General features: G+C 43.5%; 1 protein-coding gene across 2 annotated transcripts in view; it reads left to right on the forward strand.

Annotated features, from left to right (window-relative positions):
• Window positions 1-23,519, forward strand: part of PDE8A (phosphodiesterase 8A) — a 158,817-nt gene that overhangs the window by 15,986 nt on the left and 119,312 nt on the right. Inside the window, exon 1 of one of the 2 annotated variants that reach the window (XM_054078150.1) lies at window positions 14,482-15,020. The exons of the other annotated variant lie outside the window; for it this stretch is intronic. Within the exon in view, the coding sequence (XP_053934125.1) occupies window positions 14,760-15,020 (261 nt within the window). The 5' untranslated portion in view covers window positions 14,482-14,759. Of the gene's footprint in view, window positions 1-14,481; window positions 15,021-23,519 lie in introns of those variants that run through there. 2 annotated transcript variants of the gene reach the window in all.

Genomic DNA, 23,519 nt, shown 5'->3' on the forward strand with positions numbered 1-23,519 from the left:
TTCGCTGGCGCTGATGAAGATGTGCTCACTGTAGGAGAGGCAGAGCTTTACTGCAGAATCCTAGGTTACGTTAGAAGTGCTTTAAAAATACAGACTTTTACTTGGCTGCATTAACTATCTGAAATACATGATTTCACAGAAACCACTGAACTTTTAAAAGGCGGATATTGTGATGGAGAGGGTCAGAATACACCTGCACTTCCAGGCAGTGACAAATACTTCCGAGGTGACTCAGGGCAAGTCACTCGATTTATATTTTCCTTTCTGTAAGGAATTAAAATCATAAATCAACTAATATTTATGATGCATTCCAGTACAAATGTGACAGGGCCATATAACTTTAGATAAAACAAAGTTTACTTCTATTTGCTACTCAAGAAAGGAAAGGAAGCAGCATAGCAACTGTTCTAGAAGAAATCCAAGGGTTCTGCAATCTCTTCTGAAGTTCTTTTTTCACTGAAGCAGTTAACAAAGCTTGGATGTAGTGTATTCTAATGTGCATAACTTAGCTGAACACTTTAAATTCCTTTAGTTATATGGCTCCTGTCTGTCTGTTTTTGTTTTTTTTCCACTGCTGAGCTCCATAATTGTTCCTTTTAGCCACAGTCACCTAAGGTCAGACTGTACCTTGCTAAGGAGCCGAACTGCAATCTAAAGGCTAACTAAATCACATGTCCCCAGGTCTCCAGCTCGTTCCTGTTATTAATCCTCCCAAGTTCTGGGCCTAGCACTTGGCAGAGCAACAAAAATCAACTTTTTATCAGAAGTTCACATTCTCCTTAAGTGGAGGATGAGCGAGGAATTTCTGCCTTTTTGTTTTGGTTTTTTTTTTGTTCAGAAAGTTGTAATATGGGAGCTACCTCAGATTTATTTTATTAAGGCAAGGGACACAACTGTATTAAAGACCAGTGCTTGTGTAATGTGAATTCAGTCTGATAAAATTCTGTTTCTCTCTCCAAACTGTCTTTCAGTGTGCTTTCATCACTAATATACTGTTATTGTAACAAATACGATGCTGGCTTTAAACTCATGAGAAAATGGCCATAGTATGTGCAGTTTATACTCCGACAGGAAGCTGGTCTGGCTATTTAGGTTTTTTGTGAACTCTACAGCACCACAAAGAAATTTTATTCCTGCTTCAATCTCTGTCTAGCAAAGTCCCTGCCTGATTTGCTTTCTCTTCCACCTTTAATTTTCACAGTCTTCATCTCTGCTTCAGTTCTTTGTCTGTTAAGTTGATTGCGTGGGAGCAGGCACAGCAAATTCAGAAAATCAAACTGGAAAGCAGAGCAAGGTTGATGTACTTTGTCCCCTGAGCCTCTGGGGAGCCCAGGCGCTACCAGCAAAACCCTGCGTGAATACAAGGATGTAACACAAAATGCTGTGCTGGGGTAAATGTGGGATCAATCTGCCCTAATTAGGGCAGCTCAACTAGCAGCATCAGATAAATGCCTCAGATGGGAAAGTATAATTGTAATTCTAATGTGTTGATGTTACTGATATATTAAGATAATTAAAAAATGCTATTACGCGGCAAAACGGTGAGAAAATTAAAAAAAAAAAAAAGATAAAATAGAAATCCTAAAAATAGAGAAAGCCAGCAGCCCTCATCATTGAATGTTTATATATTCCTCACACAGGCCAATGCTTAGGTCCATGTGGGAAAGTGCTCACAAAATATTTTTGCTGAATAGCTTAATACTTCTGAGGCATGAGGCAAGGAGTTCCTGAGCGTGCTTTGGGATGGCTTGGTGTGTTCAGGCATAACCCCCGCATCACTGGGACAGTCTGCAAACTATTTTGCTTAGTACCAGAGCGGTACAGTCCACAAGTCTTGCTGTAATTAACCATAGAATATGAAGTAGTGGCATTCACAGGAAGTCTAATATAAAGCAGAACTGATTAATGTTTGGCAGAGAAAAAGGGGAATTCAAAGAATGCTTCTGCTATGAGCTGGAGATCGTAATGATGTCTGTACACCTAAAACGCAATATCTCAATGCAGCCTGAATGCTTAGAAACAGCTGAACTACATTATCATCTGCAATGACACTGAAGTATAATTTCCAAGACTGTACTCCCAGCAGATTGTCCCAGACAGTTCTGAGGCACTTAGCACATCCCTCTCTTCCTCTGATGGGCAAAATTTTAGGACCATCAGGAAGCTTTTAAAAATGTGGCTAATGCTGTGTTACGATGAGTGTTGCAGCATTGTGCTAATGTACAAGAAACCGAAACCAAAGGCAGTGAGGAAAAGGGAAGGCGGTTGATCTGATGGAGTTCCCTGTACTAAGGAAAAAGCAAAACCACAATAAACAGCCAAATAAAGAAAAGCAAATCTATTTTCAAATTATCTCAGTTTGCCTAAGTGCCATGTCGTTATCACGAAGGAGACCTTCAAGAGGGATTCTGGGTGCTAACCTCACTGTGTTGGAGATACAAAATCAAAAGGTATGAAAAGTTTGGGTTTTCTTGGAATGCAATGTTGTGGTGAAAAATGTCTCCTGCACTAAAAGCCTGTGTCTGAGGCTCGAATCAACGAGCTCTAAAGGGCTGCAATGAGGTGATGCCATGTGCTGCTATCACAAGGAGCTGTGAGCTCCTCCTGGTGTAGCTGCCCACCCTGCCCAGGATGCTTGGACAGCCTTTTTATCCCAGTGAGTCACCTTCTGGTGATACTTCATTTCTGTCTTCCACACTTTAAGGACCAGTCAACACAGCTAGCCAGCAAAGGAATAAACAACGTGTTTTACAGAGTACATGAAATCAAAGGATCTGCTCCCTCTTACCTAAACATGTGTGTCAGTGACTTCTGAGCGTCTCATGTTGCACTTAATTCATACAGTAATGGATATCTTTAACTATCACAGGATATCTTTAACTATAACAATACGTTAGTGCCTTTTTTTTCCATTCTTAAGTGTGCAACAACTTGTGTTGCCAGTCAGAAAAAGTTTGTATTTCTCTGGTTTGTTTTGTAGAAATAGCATCTGTGTAAAAGAAATTGATGCGTTATACCTTACAAGTTAACCTGCTCTTCAAACAGCCCTCGTATACAAACATTTTCCTCTTATCTTATAATATTAATAAAAACTTGAACGGAGATGCTATGAGGGATGGATTTTGCTACGTTGCTCTTTAATTTGTTTTTCTTTTTGATCATCAATTACACAATCAGTGACACTTAGATTCAGCTGTGAGATGCTCTCACTTTTTTTTTTTTTTTTGGTAAATGAGCAAGGGGTTTAAAAAACAGAAGTGAAATACTGCTTGGAAACAGGTTCTGGCTCTGCATGCTCTTGTTGATCCAAGGTAGGGGGGAAATTGGGACTGGGTTTCTGCCTAGACACTAATTTAATTGTAATTGTGGTTGTAAGAGACCTGTTATGTCTCTCCTCTCTATCTCTGTGGGGTGTTAGGCAGAGAGCTGAACGGTGCCTTCCTTAGTCAGAGGCAGGCATGGGTTCAGGGCAATCTGCTGCTATTTTATAAAGGAAACCTGCCAGAGAAGGCAAGTGTTCCTCTCCCAGAACCTCCTAGAAATCCCCCCCTGAATGGGGGAGAGTGAGCTGGGGCAGAAGCCCCCGCAAGGCTTGTGTGCCTGTGGATGCTGTACGGGCTACGCAGGGTGCTGAGAGAACAGTGAACAAGTAAGAGGGCACCTCTGGGTGCAGTAAGTGGGGAATTACACCCCCTGCCAACCATAAAGGACTCTCTGGATAACCAGCAGCAGCCGAGTTGCTGAGTAGCGCAGAGCTGCGGTTGCTGCCAGCCCCTGTGCAGCACAGCTCTGTGTGCACACTCAGCCTTCTGCGGGTAATCTTAGACTGCTGTCTCTTGTAGTAGTTTTCTTGAATACGTGTATTTCTCCCCAGCGGGAAACTGATTTTTCTGGGATTTGCTGTTCCTGCTGAAAACAAGCATGGCTGTGTTTGGAAAAAGCTTTTGTAGTGAGGTTATTTCAAGCATTTTAGTAAGCGTCTTATGTAGCAAACACTCTTTCTTTTTTCTTCTTAATTTGCCCCTCTCTCTCAAAGGCCACATAGCTTTTCCCATGTAAATCTGTGAAATGGACAGTTACTTAGTTCTCTTTTAAAGGGATAATAACTTTAGATCAAGTATTGAAGTTCTTAGGACTTAGAGCTATTTTTTTTTCTAAAAAAAAAAAAAGAAAAGTGGTTATTTCTTTTGGTGCCCAAGACTGTCAAAATGAATATGTGATTTTTAGGTGTTTATAATGGATGAAGAAGAGGCAAGAGGTCTGACTGGGGGTCTGAAGATATGTAATGTGCATGGCACGATCCTGATCCTCTCAAATGACTCTGACTCTTGTCTAATGAACTTCTAAGAGTGCAAGGAGATGAACAAATATTCAGTTGTTCAGTCCAGACAGGTATACTTGTTGTGGTAGTGTATTTAAGAATGATTGTTCAGACTTGGTTATTTTAATTCTTTGTAAAGCTAATGTGTGCACTGGTTTCCTCTGAAACTCCCTGAAACCAGAAGTGTAAAACAGATTAGAGCTGTGGGGAAAGATGTGTTTAGCACTTGGGGCTGTGAGAGATAAGGGAAGGTGCAGCATGGCTCCTCCTTACCTGCCGCCACTGAAGTGTAAGGCCTTTCTGCAAAGGGATAGGAAGTAGCGAACTGTGCCCTAGAGGTATATCAAGGAGACAATGAGTTGAAATCACAGCTTATCTCAAGTGAGAGGAGGTTAGAAAGCCTTTGGGCAGAGCATGAGGAACCCACGCACTGGGGCACAGTAAGTGCAGACCCAGGAGGTCTTGCCAAGGTGGATATAAACCATGAGATCAGCCTCCCCCAGTCCATCAGATCATCCCCCGCCCCATCTGTTTGGAAGTCTCTCATGAGTTTAAAGGACATGTTTTAAATCTATTTTTCAGCTCTGTTCCCAAACCATTTTGGTGAATTTTTTTCTTTTTCTTGAGCGCTTGCTATTGTGACAGTGTTAGCGAGGCTGTCAGCCCCTGCAGCACCCAGCTGTGCTGGCTGGAACAGTAATTCACAGCAACTGCCAAGTGCTGTTCTACTTAATATGACAGAACCTGCCGTGATAGCTGCGCTGCAGCCAGCCCTGGTGAGCATGTTGGGAAGGATGGTGCCCATGTAGGTAAGATTTATGTTCGTTAGGGCTAACCCCAGATTTATTTAAAGGCTATTTCCAGATATCCCCAAACTTATATGGTTTCTTCATCTGCCCTCTGGTTTCTCCTTATCTCTCTCCCAAGTTCTCATCTCCTCTTGCAATCCTCGTGTTGCTCTTCGGGCTGCTCGGCTGCATGTGCAGACAGCTGTATAATGGAGTTTACAAGACTCATGATCTACGAGTGCTGTGCCATGGCACCGCAGAGGTCTGATCCTCGTACATTCCTCCTCACAGCTGTCTGCATGCAGAGCTGCATACAGGCAAGTGGCAGGGAACGCAGCTTCCCTGATGGGAGCTTGCAGAAACAAGAATACACTTGGAAAAATAGTGTGAATCATGAATGAAACATTACTCACAGAGCCTGATTGCAATGTTAAGAACTGGATGTGAAGCGTTCCTGGAAAAAGGGGTACATTCGGAGAGAGTACATTGCACAACCATCTCTGGGTTATCTGTTTGATGGCTGAGTATGCTTCCCTTGGCTAATCGAGGGTTAGGCTTCTTGAGTATGTAAAGAATACTGCCTTGCTTCACGGAAAGACCTAACATCAGGGAAGGATTGTACATAGCCGAATATGACCGAGTGTATTTACAGGGATTGGTTTGGCCCAAAGAACGGAAATGTACTTGAGAACGTAGCTAACAGTTGTTAAGTATTCAGATGAGGTCCTGTTCCCCGTCTTCTATTCAGACACGTTTGTAGGCTGAATTTTTCAGCTGTTTGAGTGATCTAGGAACATAAATCTTGCAGCCAGTACATGGGATTTTTTTGCTATTGTGAATACATAATAAATTACTTCTCAGTATGACCACAGATGATGGATCTGTTCCTTAAATAATAAATCCATGAAAGCCGCCTGTTTTGCAGGTGTTCAGCCTGTCTTAAAGAGTAATTTTAGAGAGCTTTTCATCTCCTGCTGCTGCTGTACAGCAGGGATGAGTTTCTAGCTTTGTAGTTCATTGTTCTATTTGCCACTCTTACTCCATCTGTCCCTGGGAAGGGTTAATGGTGGGTTAACTAGCACTGCTGGTTAACCAGGAGCAAGTGAGAAAGCTGCTGCTGGGTAGGAGGCAGCAGGGACCTGGGAGAGGGGAGATGGGGAAAGAGCCAGGGCGAGGAAGTCTGTGGTTTTGAAAGCCTGTCTTGAGTGAGACTTCCCTTATTGTCCTGAACTGGTCAGCCTACCCCAGCAGCTAAAAGAGAAAGACTAACAGCTCATCCTTCTAGCTTCAGTGACCAAAGAAAACTGACCTACTGATGGAGAAGCCAAGTTGCTTGTTTCTTTTACTGATTTACTTTTGCTTTCTATTATTGGATCCAGGCAGGACACAGAGTGATGTAGGGTGGTATGGCATCAGTGACCAGTTTATGAGTCTGAAGAGCCCTGAGGCTGGGGTCACAGTTGGGCTGGGCCGGAGGCTGGCCAGCTAAGAGGGGGGGATCCAGTACCCTTGGGAAGCAGAGGGACAACAGGCAGCAAGGCCAAAAGGGTGTAAGAATTGGGTATACCACCCCACCTAAGTGGGATCAGTTTTCTAGCAGAAGGACCAGCTCTCATCCTTGGTTTATTAAATAACAAACTGAAAGGGTTGCATGTTAAATGAACGTAAATTAGTTTAAAAATATTTAGAAAGAAAGAAGGGGAAATTCTCCAAGAGGGGAACAGCTAATTCTCTATGGTTACAGCTGGCTGCAGTGTACTGTGCATCCAGATAGATAATCCTGCTTGTGAAGCACAGAATAATTATAGGGGAGTCGGTGGGGACAACAGTGCTCTGTTCCTCCCTTACCCACAGGCGGTGGAAGCTGGTGGAGAGTGCTGTGGCAGCCACAGCTCACAAGTGCTTCTGCTTTCCGCTGAGCTCTGGGGTTGGTCCTGCTGGAGCAGATGGGGTTAGTGTAGTGTGCTGCATTCCCCAGGCTGTGTAGGGCTCCCAGGCTCAGGGATTAGAAGGATGAGGCCCAGGTGGTGCTCTCCTTTAGGTGGTAAGGACATAGACACTTGGGAAGAGAAGACTGGGAGGGAGAGGGAAACCTGTGAGACTAAGATACGGTGTTAAGCACTCTGTAATCTGTTCTGTCCTCAGATCAGTCCAAGTTTCTATATACACAGTGCTTAGAGCAATGTTGCGGGTGTTGGTCTCTGCTGCCCCCAGATCGAGAGCCGGCTTAATTTGGGACAAAGGAAATTCAAGGAAACCATACTCCGGCCCCTTTTCCCTGCATATGCCTTGCTTCACTGAACTCAGGCTTCAGCTAAGCCTGCTGTGAGTCAGCAGCATCAGAAGCCCCATGCCCTCTGGTCACCTTCTCTCGGCATCTGCTCCGCGAGTAGGCGCCGCTCCTGGGTGATTTGGGCAGAACCTACAAAAAAACAAAGCAGAGTAGGTGTTAATTCTGGAAGATAATTGAGAGGTGTTGTACAGGTGGATGATTGTGAAAGCTGAGAAAAAAGGGGGGATTTTGTAGGAGGTTGAAGGGGGCTGACTGAGCTTTTGGGAGATCATAGAGGTGAGAGAGTTACTCTGAGGCTGGGAGAAGAATTTTCATCTTGGAGGGGGGAAACGGTGAGAGAAAGCAGATGATAAAAGTGGCACTTAGAAGAGGGAACAAAAGGATCTGAGAAAAAGGCAGGAAAAAGCAGGAGAGACCAAGAAGGAGAGAAAGGGAGACAAATTTTTAGGAGGGGATGAGGCTAGGAAAGAGACTTCCACATTGTGGGACAGCAAAGAAGGTAAGCAAAGTGGAAAGGAGGTACAGTGAACAAGAGGGGTACACTGTTCTCCCAGAAAAAGAGCATCTATCCTGCTGCTCACTGAGCAGCAGTGGAGTGGGTAAAATACAGCTGCAAAACCCATTTTGACACCAGTTATGACAATGAAGCTTGTACATATGTAAAGTATGTGAGTTTTAGACTGAAATGTCTTAAGATTCTAGAGCTGCAAAAGTTGCTGACTTAGACTTTCTTGAAGGCCCTGATTTCCAAGTGGTACAGGCAATTGTCTGTGTTCAGCAATTGCAATTATGCAACAACAGCAAGCCAGACAGCCTGCCAGGCCCTCAGAGCAGCACTTCTGATTGCTTTGGGTTTTTTCAGGACATCAGGGAAATGACACAGAGAACAACCGATTGTACTTGTGTACGTTCTAGGAGCTGGGGATGATCTATCTCAGGACAAGTTTTACACTTGTCTCATGTCACCTGGAAACTCCCAGTTCCAGGATACCTTTTGCTTATACATAAAAAGCAGTTGTACCCTGGCCTCCTCGTGGCGTGGCATGCTGATGTTAACTTGTAGTTAAGGCAGAATATGGTCCCTGTTTTCTCATCTAGAATATCTCGGGGCTGCAGAGATGAGCTCCATCACAGCTTGCATGTAGCTAGCAGTGTAAAGTCCATTCAGCAACTTGCGTCCTGGTGCATTTTCCCCAGTTCCTCCACCTCCTCCTCCCCACTGCCTCCTTTGCCAGCTTATAGACTAGCAGCATTGCCTAACTTTTCAGAAGCCCCAAAGACACAGTTGGAACATACAGCTGACTTGGAGGGGAGAAGCAATTAAAACCACATAGAGTAATCTCATATCAAGACTGCTTCCTTGTGCTCTTAGAACTACAGGCACGCTTGCTCTGCTGTTGTTGAACAAACAATTTTTTTGTCAAAGCACACCAATATTTGTTGTTCATGCAGGTGCCTAGTCCATCGTTTCTTCTGCGTAGTCGTGCCTGTCAGTGTCTTGGGCACTGAAATGCTATCAGAATTGGATTTTGGCACCAAACTTTTTCTCTGGGCCTCCATATGCATTTTTGTGCAACTGGACAGGAGTGAATTGTCCTAGTGCTCATGTGTGATGGGAAATGGTCAAGGGCTGCATCAAATGGATGCACGCTACTGATACAGCAAGGGGAAGTGCTTTTCCTTATGGGAATCTGTGGGGAGACAGCAGACATGGGGAGCAGTGGGCGAGATCTGGGAGTCAGCACCTTGTTCCAGTTATGTCAAAATAATGCACGATTCAATATAATTTCTCTATGAGATGGATGGCGAAGTGGCTGAATACTGTAATATTCAATTTCAAGCATACTTATTTGTCCTTTAAATACTTAGATCTTCCACAGCACCCAATTGTCTACAGTCTGAGCTGGTAACAATCATTCCAAGCTCTTTCCTAGCCTTCTTTCTTATTCTGCAGTCCTGAATGAAATTCAACCTTATTCTCCATAAATAACCTTTCTCACTCTCCAGCTGTCTCCTAGAGCTAGTTCTGTTCTGACCTCTCACTTAGTGACTCTGTACTGACCTTGCACTTCCCCCACAGCCCTCATCTGCCAGTGTCTACACTCTTATTTCTCCTCTGCTCTTTTGCACTATCTAATTTTTTTTTTCAATAATAAAGCCCACCATTTCCTGACCCGCACTTGAACAAATAAGCTTGAACAAGTTCCTTTATTCACATGGTTCATATAGCATAGTGACAAGTGACTACCATTGGCAAAGATTTTGATGTTTTCACCTCTTCTCTCTGATTCTAGGCTATGGGTAAATCTTTCAACTGTACTGGCAAGAAAAACCAGCACCATTGTTCTAAAACTGAAGAGAAACAAGCCAATGCTTGTGCCAGTGTCTTGTTCAAATAGAAATTTGTCTTTAGTTGTAGCAACAACTAGTTATTTCTTATTGGTTTTTATTAAACAACAAGTGGATTATTCAGGCATTTTATGCTCTCCTCATCCTCCCATCCAAGGCACTGTGAATTCTTATCTGAAAAACTTGCAAACAGAAGCTTTTCTTCATTTTATTTGAAGTTAAGCTGTAGATTGGAAATAATCAGAAACAATCTGCCTAGGAATAGTGGGGAAAAACTTTTGAAAAAGGGCAAAGAGGTCATGCATGTTATATCTGCATTTATACTTTGTTGTTTTGTCATGCTGTTATTATTATATAACATTGAATCAAGCATTTCTCCCTGCCCAGTATTTGTCATTTGGATAAACTGCAGTATTGGTTGAATGAGAATTTGTTTGCCTCCAAAATGGAAACTCAAGATGTTTTTAATATTGGTATCTTTTGAAATGACCCCATGAAATGTACATTTCATCTTTGTGTAGCTGCAAATCAAACCCATTTATTTTACAGAGTAGAAAGCTTAACTCTAGGTGTCAGCACCGCAAACTGAATGTGGAGCTCTGAAAATGAAGTTTTGCTGTCTCTCACTCCTCCAGTGCCACCAGAAATAAAGTGCAATAGCAGTTTTGCTGACAGCTCCATTAAGGCTGAAGGAGAGCCCACACTCGTGGTTAATGGCACAAGCAGGAATTGGAGCATTCTCTTCTTGCGCAGCTTCTTTCCAACTGCACTTAAGTGCATTCTTATTAATGGGATCTAGTAAGTAATATTTAACATATAGAGAAGAATGAGGACAAGATCCCTCTCCAAACAGTGCCCACTGTTTAAAGCAGGTATGTTAAGCCTTTTTCTTCACTTATTGTTAAGTGCTTATCTTAAGTGAGCATTCAAACTATTTGAGAGCACAGGAAGCAGTCGGCTGGTTCTAACAGGCTATATGGATCAGCTAAATTAATGAGGTGGATGAAGTTTATGTGACAACTGCTTATATTTGAAACTGCACAGTAGCAGAGAGATCAGAAGAGGAAAGACTTGATTTTCCAGCCTTTAAATGATAGCAATTACAAAAAGTAAATAACAGCATTCTGACAGTGCAAGTAGTGTGGTTATCCTGGGAAAAAAAACCCAAATTTCTCTAAAGCACTGCTTTCAGCTTTGCACCTCCTAACCTTGTAAGGTGCTGCCGTTCTTGCTGTCATAGTCATCACTTATCTGCGTATTCTGCCTTTAATTACGACCTGATGGCATTTGTCATGTAGCTAAGGCACTGCTCAAAGCCTGGCTGTTCGGAATGCACAGGTGTGCTGACGCTGAGACTGTGATTTTGACAGGATAGAACAAAAGCATTTATGATTTGGAATAGTTTAAATAGCTTCCTCCTGTGATACATTTTCCCTCCTCAGAGGCTCCATTATTGACAAAAGTCAATACTCTTATACTTGGTTTTTACCATGCTCATAAATCTAAAGTTTGATCTGGCCTCCCCTAAACTGCTGTCGCCTCTGAGCTGTTCCCCCGCTAGTGGAAACAGGCAGTAACTAGTGTAAACAGGCAGTGCCTTGGGGAAGCACCTCTGTGAGTTATTGAGCGTAAAGGCTGGCAGAGCTGTGAATGACATCGTGAGGAACATGAAAAGCATGTGTGGAACACAACACGTTGGGTTGTGTGTGGTATGTGGCAGAGTCAGGCGTCATATGTCTCCTGATGAACCCCAGCTGCAATTGAGCTGGTATATTGCCTATAACAGTAACTTGTCTCAGATTGATAGAATTATACTATGTCCTGAGTTGGAAGGGACCCACAATGACCATCGAGTCCAACTCCTGTCCCCGCATAGGACAGCGTCTGATGGCGTTGTCCAAATGCTTCCTGAATATCACCAGGCTTGGTGCTGTGATCGGTTCCCTGCGCAGCTGTTCCAGCGCTCCACCAACCTCTGAGTGAAGAACCTTTCCCTCCTGTCCAACCTAAACCTCCCCTGGCACATCCTTCTGCCATTCCCTGGAGTCCTGTCATTGGTCGCCAGAGAGAATAGATCAGCACCTGCCTGTAAAGGGTTTAAATACAGTTTCCTCTCTTAAAGTACGTACAGACATCCGGTTTCACAACTTATCTATGTGATATGGAAGTATAGTTATTTCCCTACGACACATCAAGCGCAGCCCTGCAGAGAAGGACTTCAGATGCCGGTTGATGAGAAGCTCGACATGAGCCTGCAATGTGTGCTTGCAGCGCAGAAGGCCAACTGAGTCCTGGGCTGCATCAAAAGAACCACAGCCAGCAGGGCGAGGGAGGGGATTCTGCCCCTCTGTTGCTCTCTTGGGAGACCTCATCTGGAGTGTTGTGTCCAGTTCTGGAATCCTCAGCGTAAGAAGGATATGGAGCTGTTAGAATGGGTCCAAAGGAGACTACAAAGATGATCGGAGGGCTGAAGCACCTCCCATATGAGGACAGGCTGAGACGAGTTGGGATTCTTCAGCCTGGAAAAGAGAAGGCTCTGAGGAGACCTTATAGTGACCTTCCAGTACCTGAAGGGGCTACAAGAAAGGTGAGGAGGGGCTGTTTACAAAGGCCTGGAGTGACAGGATGCCGGGCAATGGGTATAAACTGGAGAGGGGCAGATTTAGACTGGACATAAGGAGAAATTTCTTCACGCTGAGGGTGGTGAGGCGCTGGCCCAGGTTTCCCAGGGAAGCTGTGGCTGCCCCATCCCTGGAGGTGTTCCAGGCCAGGTTGGATGGGCCTTGGGCAGCCTGGGCTGGTGGGAGGTGTCCCTGCCCATGGCAGGGGGTTGGAACTGGATGGGCTTCAAGGTCACTTCCAACCCAAACCATTCTATGATTCTATATCCAACCTAACTTCCCCTGGCACGTCTTCCTGCCATTCCCTTGGGTCCAATCATTGGTCACCAGAGACAAGAGATCAGCGCCTGCTCCTGAAGGGCTTTAAATACTGTTTCCTCTCTTGAAGTATGTCCAGACATCTGGTTTTACACTGTATTTCCGCGATATGGAAGTATAGTTATTTCCCTATGATATAGAAATGGAAAGCATCTATTTTACATAACTTTCCCAGCCTGCCTGCATTTTGTTTCCAAGCTGTAGGGTCTGCCCACGCAGCACCACAGCGAGGGGGGGCTGGAACCGGATGATCTTTGAGGTCCTTTCCCACCCAAACTATTCTATGATTCTATGCCATGCCTTTTCCCAGCCTTTCATCACAGGCACGGCTGAAGAGGCACGAAGTGGGCACAGCCCCTGTGCTCCATGTGGTCACGGATGGGGTTGAAGAGGTGGCAAGGGAGCACAGTTGCCATGCTCCGGCCACGTGGTGACCAGGCAGGTGGTTGAGTCACTTTCCCTGGAGGTGTTTAAGGGACAGGTGGATGAGGTGCTGAGGGGCATGGTTTAGGGAGTGTTGGGAATGGTTGGACTCGATGATCCAGTGGGTCCCTTCCAACCTGGTGATTCTATGATTCCATGATTCTATGATTCTATGACGGCTGAGGTCGAAGAGGTACGAAGCGGGCACGATCCCCGCGCTCCACGTGGTCACGGCTGAGGTCGAAGAGGTGGGAAGCACGCTCTGACCACGTGCTCGCGGCCGGGGGTCCCCCCGCTCTGACCACGTGCTCGCGGCCGGGGTCCTGCCTGTACCGCGCGGGGTGGGGGGTGGGGGGGTTGACGGAGGTGGGGGGGTGTGCGCGCGGGTTTGAAGCCGCGTCTCGCGGGCGGTGCGTCGTCGCGCGCCGCCATTGGCCCGCGGCCCCTCATTTGCATTGACGTCAGGGCGGGCCGGAGGTCGGCGCGGCCGCGCGCTCCCATTGGCCGCGGCGCTGTCAAGCGGGCGGGCGGGGCCGGGCGGGCGGGGCCGGGGCGGCCGGTGCCGCCGAACATCAATAATAACAAGGCGGGCGCGGAGCGAGGAGGGAGGGACGCAGCCAGCACGGCCCTGGGAATTAGCTCCGCCGCAGCCCTCTCCGCCGCGATGGGACGCTAGGATCGCCTGCATTCTACTTCTCGCTCGTTTTCTCTCTCTTTTTTTTTTTCTCTTTTTATCCCAAATTTTTCTTCTTTTTTTTTTTCTGCATTAAACCGACAAACCCGAGGCACCCCCGCAGCATGGAGGCCCTTTGATGCCCCGCAGAGCCGTGCCCGGTGCCGCCGGGCGGGATGCGGCGGCTGCCGGGGCTCCCCGAAGCCTGACCCGGGGGGGGCGGCCGCACACCCGCCGGAATTATTCTTATTATTCTTATGATTTTGCCCTAAAAGAGCGACGCCGGACGGCGAGGAGCGGCGGAGGCGGCGGGGAGCGGCGGCCCCGTGCCCGGGTTCATCGGTAACGCCGGGCGAGCCCCGGTGCGGGGGGGGCGATGCTGCAGCGCCCCTGAGCCGCGGGGGCGGGCGCGGGGCTGGGGCGGCTTGGCTTCTGCCTCCCTCCCCCTACCCTCTACCATTCTTATTTTCTTCAATTTTCTTTATTTTTTTTTGCAATTTTTCTTGCTTTTTTTTTTATTATTTTTCTACTTAATTTTTTTTTTTTATTCCCCGGCAAGAAAACCCCTCCCAAGATTCTCAGATGGCTTAGAACAAACAAACAAACAAATAATAATCTATGAAAAGATGAAGTCGACCGGTTCTTGATTCCACCCGCCCCCCCCCCCTTCCAGCTCCCCCCATCCCCTCCCAAATCCTCCTCTCTTTCCCATCTCCCAGCCCGTTGCTGAGATTGGGCTAAAAGGACCCGTTTCCCGGAGGACGAGGAGAACGAACCCGTTTCTGGTGGTGTGATGAACGGATGGCAACGGTTCAGAGCGTAGCGGAGCCGCAGGAAAAAGATTGGACCCGTTAACCAAAAAAAAAAAAAAAAAAATTAATCAGGGGGGAAAATACCAGCGGGAAGGAACGAGATCTCTGTGTCTGTACACGTTATATACAATTTAGAAGTACTCCCCAGGTGGCCACAAAGCATGGGCTGTGCTCCAAGCATCCACATCTCTGACAGCAGAGTGGTCTATCACAGTAGCAAAGAGTCTGAGGAGTGCAATTCCCCTCACCAGACCAACACAACCATGTCTCAACAGCAGCAAGGCAACCCCGTCCCGGGATTATTCATTAAATCCTCCAACACATCCACTTATAAGGTGAGGACTAATTCCTCTAAGAAAGACAAGAGGGAGAACAGCCAGAGCATGGAGGCAGAGACCCAGACCAGCAGATCCAGTGTTAAGGTAAAAAAAGGTGCTAAACGTAAGCACGGTTTCTCTCGGAACAGGAGTTTGGCTGTAGCGGATCAACCCAAGGAGCCTCCAGCCGAAGCTGTGCCTTTTGTGGGAGCTTTTCCTGGCTTGAGCCATTACTTTCGTGTTCAAACTGTATCGGTCTCATGAAATGACTTTACAGATGTACCCGAGCCTCTTCATTCCACTAAACCAGTTTTCCTAACGCTGGGAAGGAGAGCGCTGTAATTGTCTTCGTCTGTCGTTAGAGCACGGGTCCGGCTCTGCGTTCCGTGTCTGTTTGTGCTGGGTCCAGCCTTGCTGTTTGTGCAGGTCTCGTTGGAAAACGGGGGCAAATCGCAGTCCGAAGGGATCTGCTGGCTGGGCTGATCCATTTGCATCCCTCTTCCATTCAGAAAGTTGAGAGCGGCAGCGGTTTTTGCTCTGGGTACTGATTTACATTCACAACTTGTTGACCTTGTCTGTGGCTGTAAATAGGGTATTTTTTGGTATTTTGCGTGTGTGTGAGCGTGCAGACTTGTACCTAGAGATGCAGCACCAGGCTGTGTGAAATCAGCAGAAAAGTACTGAAAAAAAATCATAATTTGTGATTTTTTTTTTATTATTATTCAGGTGAGAGAGCTAGTGGTGTGGAATGCTTGCTTCTCTGTTTACTTTCTGTTGCTGGCCTGTTTGTTTATGGGTTGTACTTTAGCTCCTAATGCTATAGGTTTTGATTATTCTGTGTTTCTGTTTTTATTTGGGGGGGGAACTGTCTCTATTTTGTAAATAAGTAATTGCAAGCGTAAAAAACCCAAACAAATTGTAGCAACCCAGGGGGTATTATAACATGGCTGATCTGCTCTGGGTTCCCGTGATAAGAATGAAGATAAATGCCGTAAATATAAAGATACAGGGTTGAGATGCAGGCAAGAACTAGCTAAATGTCAGGCGTTTTGCAGACTCGCAGAAACTAGTGATTTGTAGTTTTCTTAGGATTTTATGTGCTCATTAAAACGGCTTCTAGAGTATTGACCTGGAATATTTTTTTTTCGGTACTGTGGGTGATTTTCTTCAATTGTTTTCCTCCAGATTTAGCAATCTCGGTTTATAGGATTTTTAAAAAAGTCTAGAAAATCAGATGGCACTTTAATTCCTCCTCCAGCTCACTACTTAACAGTACCTAAGGCAGAACATGAAGCTGAATGGTGTTGTACTGAACTATATTTTTGTGTTAATAGCACTGTACAGGAAACTGAACTTTACGGCCCTGTTCACACGCGATAGACATGCTTATGGCATATTTAACTCAGTAACCAGAGTCAGGAAACTTAAATTGTCATCAGAATCCTGACAATTGTTTTGCTAGCTGAATTTTTAATAGTGATTATAATTCCACATTACAAAATATAAACTAAAAATATTCTTAAATTTATATTCTGTGCATTTGTCTTCTCCGTGCTTGCTTCTGGGGGAAAAAAAACCTCCAAAACCTGTTTCCAGAAGTGTGCATGGGAAGCAGTTTTTAAAGTTTGTTAAATTTTGCTGTTCTATTTCAAGAACTTTGTAAAAATTCTGATTACTAGTTGTGGATAATTCAGACAGATGGGATACGATTGATGTTGGGTTCATATGCATACTGTAATTTCATTGGCAGTCATTCTGATTTTTATCACTCAAGTCGTATTTTCTGCCCTTGTCATCACTTTAAGCGCATTGCTGTGAAATGATGGGTTTTGAGAAATGATAATGGAATTCTGTTTGTGATCAGCTGAATACAAAATCTGTTGGGCATATCACATCTGCATGCTTTTCGTGTGCAAAATCCTGTAATACTATAAAGCAGCTTAGTGTTTCATACTCTGCTTTTATCATTAGTATGTGTCGTATGATCAGATTTACAGTTCTTAGTGTGCTCGATAACAGCGTTGTCTCGGAGGTTGTGGTGGAGAGAGGGCTGTGCTGTCACTGGAGAGCGGTTTTCACAGTCCTGTGAAGTTGTTTGGAGAGATACAAAGTGTGAGAACATTGAAGATAAGGGACAGGAGCCTGAAATCACTGACGTCAAAAAGAGCATTGGGCAGGACGTTAATGTTGTTTTGGAGTTAAAAGGATTTTTGATTCGAGGAAGAACTGCAAGAGTTAGGATGCTACCAGGAAGGAATACTGTTCTTCGGAGTGCATGCTACACCTTTTATGGCCCTTGGGATACCCTCACACAAACAGATGTTACAAACCTTTTGTGCTTTGGCCAGTGGTGGTGTCACCAGAAGTTGTGTGAATAGCCGGTAACCTGCCTGAATGGCATTTTCACTTGGTTTCAGGGCACTTTAATTGAAATTCATTCACATTCTTTTGTTGGATATGCACAGATTAAAGCCAAGAAAGTCCTGTGCGAGACCTAGGATCAAAACTTGGCCCACGTGTAAATCTCATGTTTTAACTCTGCCTGGCATTACCATTAAGTTTATTAAAATATGTATAATAAGTAGTGCAATAACTTCTATTGAATCAGTCTGTTGGCTATAGTGCACGTTTTTCAAGTCAGAAAGTGTTATAAAAAGAAATAATCTGTGCTGACTGTAGAACGGCATTATATGTATTGTTAATTAGCCCCAAGACTTATTTTGGCTTTATGCTTATATCTTATTATATCTTTCTTTTGGTCAAATAGCAGAGGATCATTTTCTGGATGTGTTTGTAAGCGTAGTATATTTTGTGATTTGCATTAATTTACAGCACATAGCTAAAAAAAAATTACCTGTTCTTTCCTAATACGGGAAAGCCTAAGATTATCCATAGCAAATTGCAGGCCGTTCCTGAAAATGCGTGTGCAGAGCTAAATGTCACAATACCTATTTCTGGTGTATATAAGTGTGGTGATAGTATATGACAAATGGAGGAGCCTTTTTAATGAATTTTATTTGGTCGTTGCACCCCTATCTCCCCCCATAATTAGTAGTTTAATCCCCTATCTTCCTCCTTAATTAGTAATTTCATATGTGGCTTTAATTTGAGAGTTTTTGAGCAACTTGGAATCCAAATGCCGTGCCTAAAAAGCAGACCAGCCATGAAAACCGTTAATTTTCAATGTGTTGATACCACAGCTTAAACTCTATTCTTTTCCCAGTGAAAGATGAGCAAGAGTTAGGTGCAGTAACAGTGGCTGGGGGTTGATTACCCAGTGCTACGTTAAAAATATCAAATGCCACTTACCCAGTACTGTTGGAGAGTTTTCCTGATTATTTTTTTCTTTTTTTTTCCTCTAAAAATCTCTAGCAAGTAGACTCAAAATCATGATACTCTATTTTTCACATATATTAGTTATGATTTTCTTCTTCAGACATTTGTGTTGTTGAATTTGTGATAGAGGTACTTGGATTTATAGAAACCTGCTTAAAAACTTTTAGACTAATACCTCTGTTTAATCCATATCGTAAGTGGAGTAAATGCAGAAATGGTATGAGGACTTCACGGGCTTTTATTTAAAATTGGCTTGGGTATTCATAAGCAGATGCTGTCCCAGCATTGTATGTGTGTGTCACTGTTCTATAATGCATTAATAGACACTGTAGAAGATACGTTGCGCATTTATTTTGCCCTGTCATTCTTTTACATGTGTGAGATTTCCTTCCTCTCCTCTTGTGTAACTCTCCCTGTTGTGTATATTTGACACAGAAATATGCGCAGTTGAGCGCTAAGGGATCAGAGAGTAAATCCAGACTCCCTTTATTTTAATTTAAAAGTAGTCCTAAGGCAACAGGGCTAAATGTGAAATAGCCTTTTCGGCTTATAGGGAACAGCCAGTTCAAACCCACGGTTCTACCGCGAGTAAGTTTTCTTCATTCAAACTGTGTGGAATTGCCCGAGAATTTTGCAGTCACTGCAAAACAGTGGTTGCATAATTCAGCGTATAGGAGGCTGTATGCTATACTGTACCTGCAGTGCTGAAGTGGATCTTGTTTGTCATTTAACAGTGTATTATTCAGTCAGTTAAGCCCTCTGCTCTTTTCCTGTCTGTCTGGTAATTCCTTCCCCTTGGAACGCACAAGCGCTCGCTCTCCTGCTGAAACTCCCACACGTACTGTCCTGCTTCCACTGAGGCCATCCACTCTCTCCTGATTCCTCCCTGTTCTCACTGAAACTGCCCTCAATCATTTCCCCGACAAACCTCCCATCGCCGTTTCCCTCCCACTTCCACTGACGTCAGCCCTCCTGTACAGAGATCCTTGCTCCCACTGAGAGGATCCTTCCCACGCCGAAACACACAAACTTTTCTCAATCTTGATGGCTCCAGACTTCCAGACTGATGTTTTTCATGCTGTTGTTGCAAGGCATGATTTTTTTTCTCCAGGAGATAGGAGCCTAATTTTTAAATGGTGTGAAGCAAACTGGTGTAGTAACATGGGAGCTGGATTCACATTTAAGGCTATTTTTTATCTTCGCCTTTTAGTTTCCTGTTGTTTGTAATGTAAACTGGAAAAAGACAAAGTTTAAATCACTCACGGTATAGAATCATAGGATGGAAGGGACCTTAAAGATCATCCAGTTCCAACCCCCCTGCCAGGGACACCTTCCACAAGGTCAGGTTGCTCAAAGCCTCATCCAGCAACCTGGCCTTGAACACCTCCAGGGATGGGGCAGCCACAGCTTCTCTGGGTAACCTGTGCCAGCACCTCACCACCCCAACAGGAAAAGATTTCTTCCTAATATCTAATCTAAATCTCCCCTCATTTAGCTTAAAACCATTACCCCTTGACCTATCCCTGTGCTCCCTGATGAAGAGCCCATCCCCATCTTTCTCATAGACCTTTAAGTACTGGCAGGCTGGGCTAAGGTCTCCCTGACATAAGTTGTTTTCAATTTTTGAAGCATTATTATTGGTACCTTTCCTGGTCATGCAAATCGGCTCATGCAAAATGTGTCAGTACATCTGAGGGCAATTCCTTGGGTGAATGAGATGAGCAAGGTTAAATCCTGAATGTTTTGAGTACTGACTGTTGTTAAAAACTTCACCGAAACCCTTTTAAGCTGTAAATTCATCTCCTAGACACGGAACACTGACTTCTCTCTGCCCTTTGCATTGTTCTTGGCTGCCCCTGGTCTGAGCTTGCTTTGTGTCTCTTCCCTGGCCATTTTAGGTAGTTAATTTCTAAGCTTTTCCTTTCCTGCCACCTGAATATGTCAATAGAGGAAGTATTAAAAACAAGCCTGTATTTCAACAGTTCCAGGTATTTATCTTACTGTGTTGTACCCTTTGTATTCTTAATTGTATGGTTCAGATGGAAGTGTGAGTACATTCATAATGAGAGATTTTCTAGCTGTAGAATGCACTTACAAGACACACAGAAGAACAGGGGGGGAATGATATACTTAGTAGTTCTCTGGCCCTTCCTACTGTTCCCAATATTACATGTGGTGTGAAATTCCAGTGCAAGGTACCGGCAATTCAGATTTTACATCCCAAATGTTAAATCTAAATATAAGTTAAGGCTCTGAAGCGGTGAAATGGTTAAACTGACTTGCAGATGCTTCATGCTCAATGAATTTTAGATGAGAAGATGCTTACAATCTATGTGGATATGAAGAATGTTTCATTAAGAAAGTTGCTCATAGTTCGCTTGAAAACTATTTGGAAATGATTTTGCTTCCCATATCGTACTTCTTAATATCTTCCTCATGTTCGAGTAAATGTCCATGTCAAGAAAACAAGGGGTATTTGAAGGAGAATTAGTTTTAACGTCTGTTGAAATTGTTATATCAACAGTTGCCACTAAGAACAGTGGTAAATTGCTGTTTTACTTTTGTGAACTTTTGTTCACCTCCCTTGGCTGTCACCTTCAGAAGGGACTCCAGAATTTGGTTTCTTAAGCAATAGTAACGATACACTGAAAATATTCCACTTTTTGAGCACTTGGAATGCCAACTGACTTTCAAATGCGTCCTCAAAGAGGAAATAAATATTTAGAGATGTGCACAGCTAAAGCTCTTGTTAACTCTCAGCAAAAAGGGAAAGAAACCTAAAACAAATATGGTAATGAACAGGCTGGCCTCAAGGTGGAATTGTTTCTGTATAAGCTTTGTGTAAGTTGCCTTCTGTCAGGGGACCACAGAAGCACCTGCACACGTAGGAGAACAATTTAGCATTGTGTTCTATTTTGGTGGTGTGTATGGATATAATGTGCCGATGTTGTAGACTGCTTTACCAGCCATGGGTGGGATAGTTAGCAATGTTTCCGAGGTTGCACGTGGAGAGTGATTTCATGTCCAAAGTGCAGTTTTCCATGTGAATCACTGTGTTTTCTATGTCAGACGCATTCATCCAGTGGAGGTTCAGTAGGAATTTGCTTGGCCTCGTGGCATCCTATGCATTGCTCTCTGACTGTTGGGTAGAATAACTGGATATCGCATTTAACCATAATTTAAATTGGCACAAGATGACAAGATGCAAATCGAACAGCTTTAATGTGTGTGACGTACTAAATAGTTTTATTGCCTAGAGTCAGATCTTTTAAGTTTTCAAAGGCATCAAGGAGGTGGTGCTGTTAAAGCCTTCTGCTTTTCAAAAAGATTTCAGCATCCAACCCCATTTAGTTTGTTTCTTAAAATCCCTGTTGAGGCCAATATGTAATAAATAATGTTGGTGCACATGCTGTGAAATTAAATAATGGAGGCTCTAATTTGTGCGTTCTTCCAGACCATCCCCTTTTACTATGGGTTGAACTGTTGGCCTTGAATCAAACTCTCCGTCCCTTTTCTCCTCTTCCTTGTAAAATCTGTTAGTCTGTCACTCTACATAAACTAAAAAGCTTAGCATTCTGTAAAACAACTCCCACATGTATGGCTTTGTTTCAGGAGAAAGGAAGAGGGCTAGAACTTACTTTTTGACATGGAAATGCATTGGCAGGAATTAAGTTGTATCTATTTTCCATGCGGTTGACAAGGTAACTTGAGATGGTTTTTGGTAGTGTTTTAAATGTTTAAAGGTAGTCAGCATCTGTATGTAGAGTTAATACCTCTGCAAACAAAAGAACTTGGAATAAAAAAGGAATATTCAAGATTCAAAAACAATTTTGGGAATAAAATCCTGTTGCTAATGAAAAAGACTCCGATTCTGGTATGAGGGACTTGGATTAGGACTCCCCAATGGTGTGCTTGGAGAAGGGAGAAATACTGCTTTTGGTTCTACTGTTTTATTACATGGTAAACAATTTTTGAACTCTAGATCCCTAGAAATTAGGATCCAATATTTTTGTTGGTGTAAAGACAATCTCCTTGTTGCCCAGATAGGTCTTTCATTCGTGAATGAACTAAACAGATAGTATTTCAAGGATTTTTTTGTTGTTGTTTTTTGATCGGGGTAGAAACTAATCTGTTAGTATTCTTAATGGGTTTAATTTGTGTCAGTTTCTTTATTGAGAATAAGAATTCACTCTTTTTGCAAAAGCAGAATTGTTTTGCACATTAATTTGAAAGTTGCCCAGGGAACTTCAAACATTTTGTATGCCTGGAAAGATCAAACCTCTTCAAGTAAGTGGTATTTTCCTTTATAAATGAAACATTTTAAATATCAGAATTCTGTTCCTGTCGCTGTTGTTAAGGGGGAGAAAAGGTAACCTTGAAATCTTTTCATTGTTTTTTAGATTTTTCCAGTTTCCTAAGTAAATCTATAAAAGAAAACACAGAATCACTGGGCAAATATGAAAGAATGACATCCTCTACGTCCCATTGTTTTTACCTTTGAGTTAGCAATGACCTTTAGCTCCCTACAAGGATGTGGTGGAAACCTTGAGACTCCCATCTTGCTTACCACTAAAAGATAATGTATTTTTAAAGTTACACATTTACCATTGCTTTCTGTCTTTCAGTTTGAGGTTCTGTTATCTCTAATAAAATTGATCAAATAACCTCAGTAAGCGATCAGCAAAGTAAACCTTTGTAAGGATCTTTTTTGAAAAAAACCTATGCTACGGTAGTAATTAAAGCGCAACAAAGGAACCTCAATCCACATTGAATAAAATCTTCCTCTATTTAGGAGTATCTACACTTTTGCATTATCAGGTAGATGTTCCTCATTCATACTGAATTACCAGGATTGAGTCTCTTCTGGTACTGAAGCGTAGAACTCTGTTTTACAACAGGGGTTTAATTCTGAGTTTTTAAGTGCACAAATGTAACCGTGTGATAGGTAGACAGGTCAAGATCGGTGTTCAGCTGAAATGACTGAGTTTGCAGATGTATGTTTCTTTTTTTTTTAATACTGTCTGCTCTTTCTGTCAATTTTTCTGTTTGTTCTTTTTTTCTTTTTTAATAAGAGTTGGGTGAGAAATTCCACAAATGATTGAGGACAACCACACCTCCTACTTTGATACTTGAAGCAGAAGTGACTTGCCCTGCATAGTGCTGCAGTTTAACTGCCTGCTAATGTGGCACTTTTCCCTGAACTATAACTCAGTGATGAGTATCTCAGCATAGGATGAATATCAGGATGTAAGTCAACAAGGGCTGGAA

The sequence above is a fragment of the Cuculus canorus genome, chromosome 12 (assembly GCF_017976375.1).
Source record: "Cuculus canorus isolate bCucCan1 chromosome 12, bCucCan1.pri, whole genome shotgun sequence".
Lineage (NCBI taxonomy): Eukaryota > Metazoa > Chordata > Aves > Cuculiformes > Cuculidae > Cuculus > Cuculus canorus.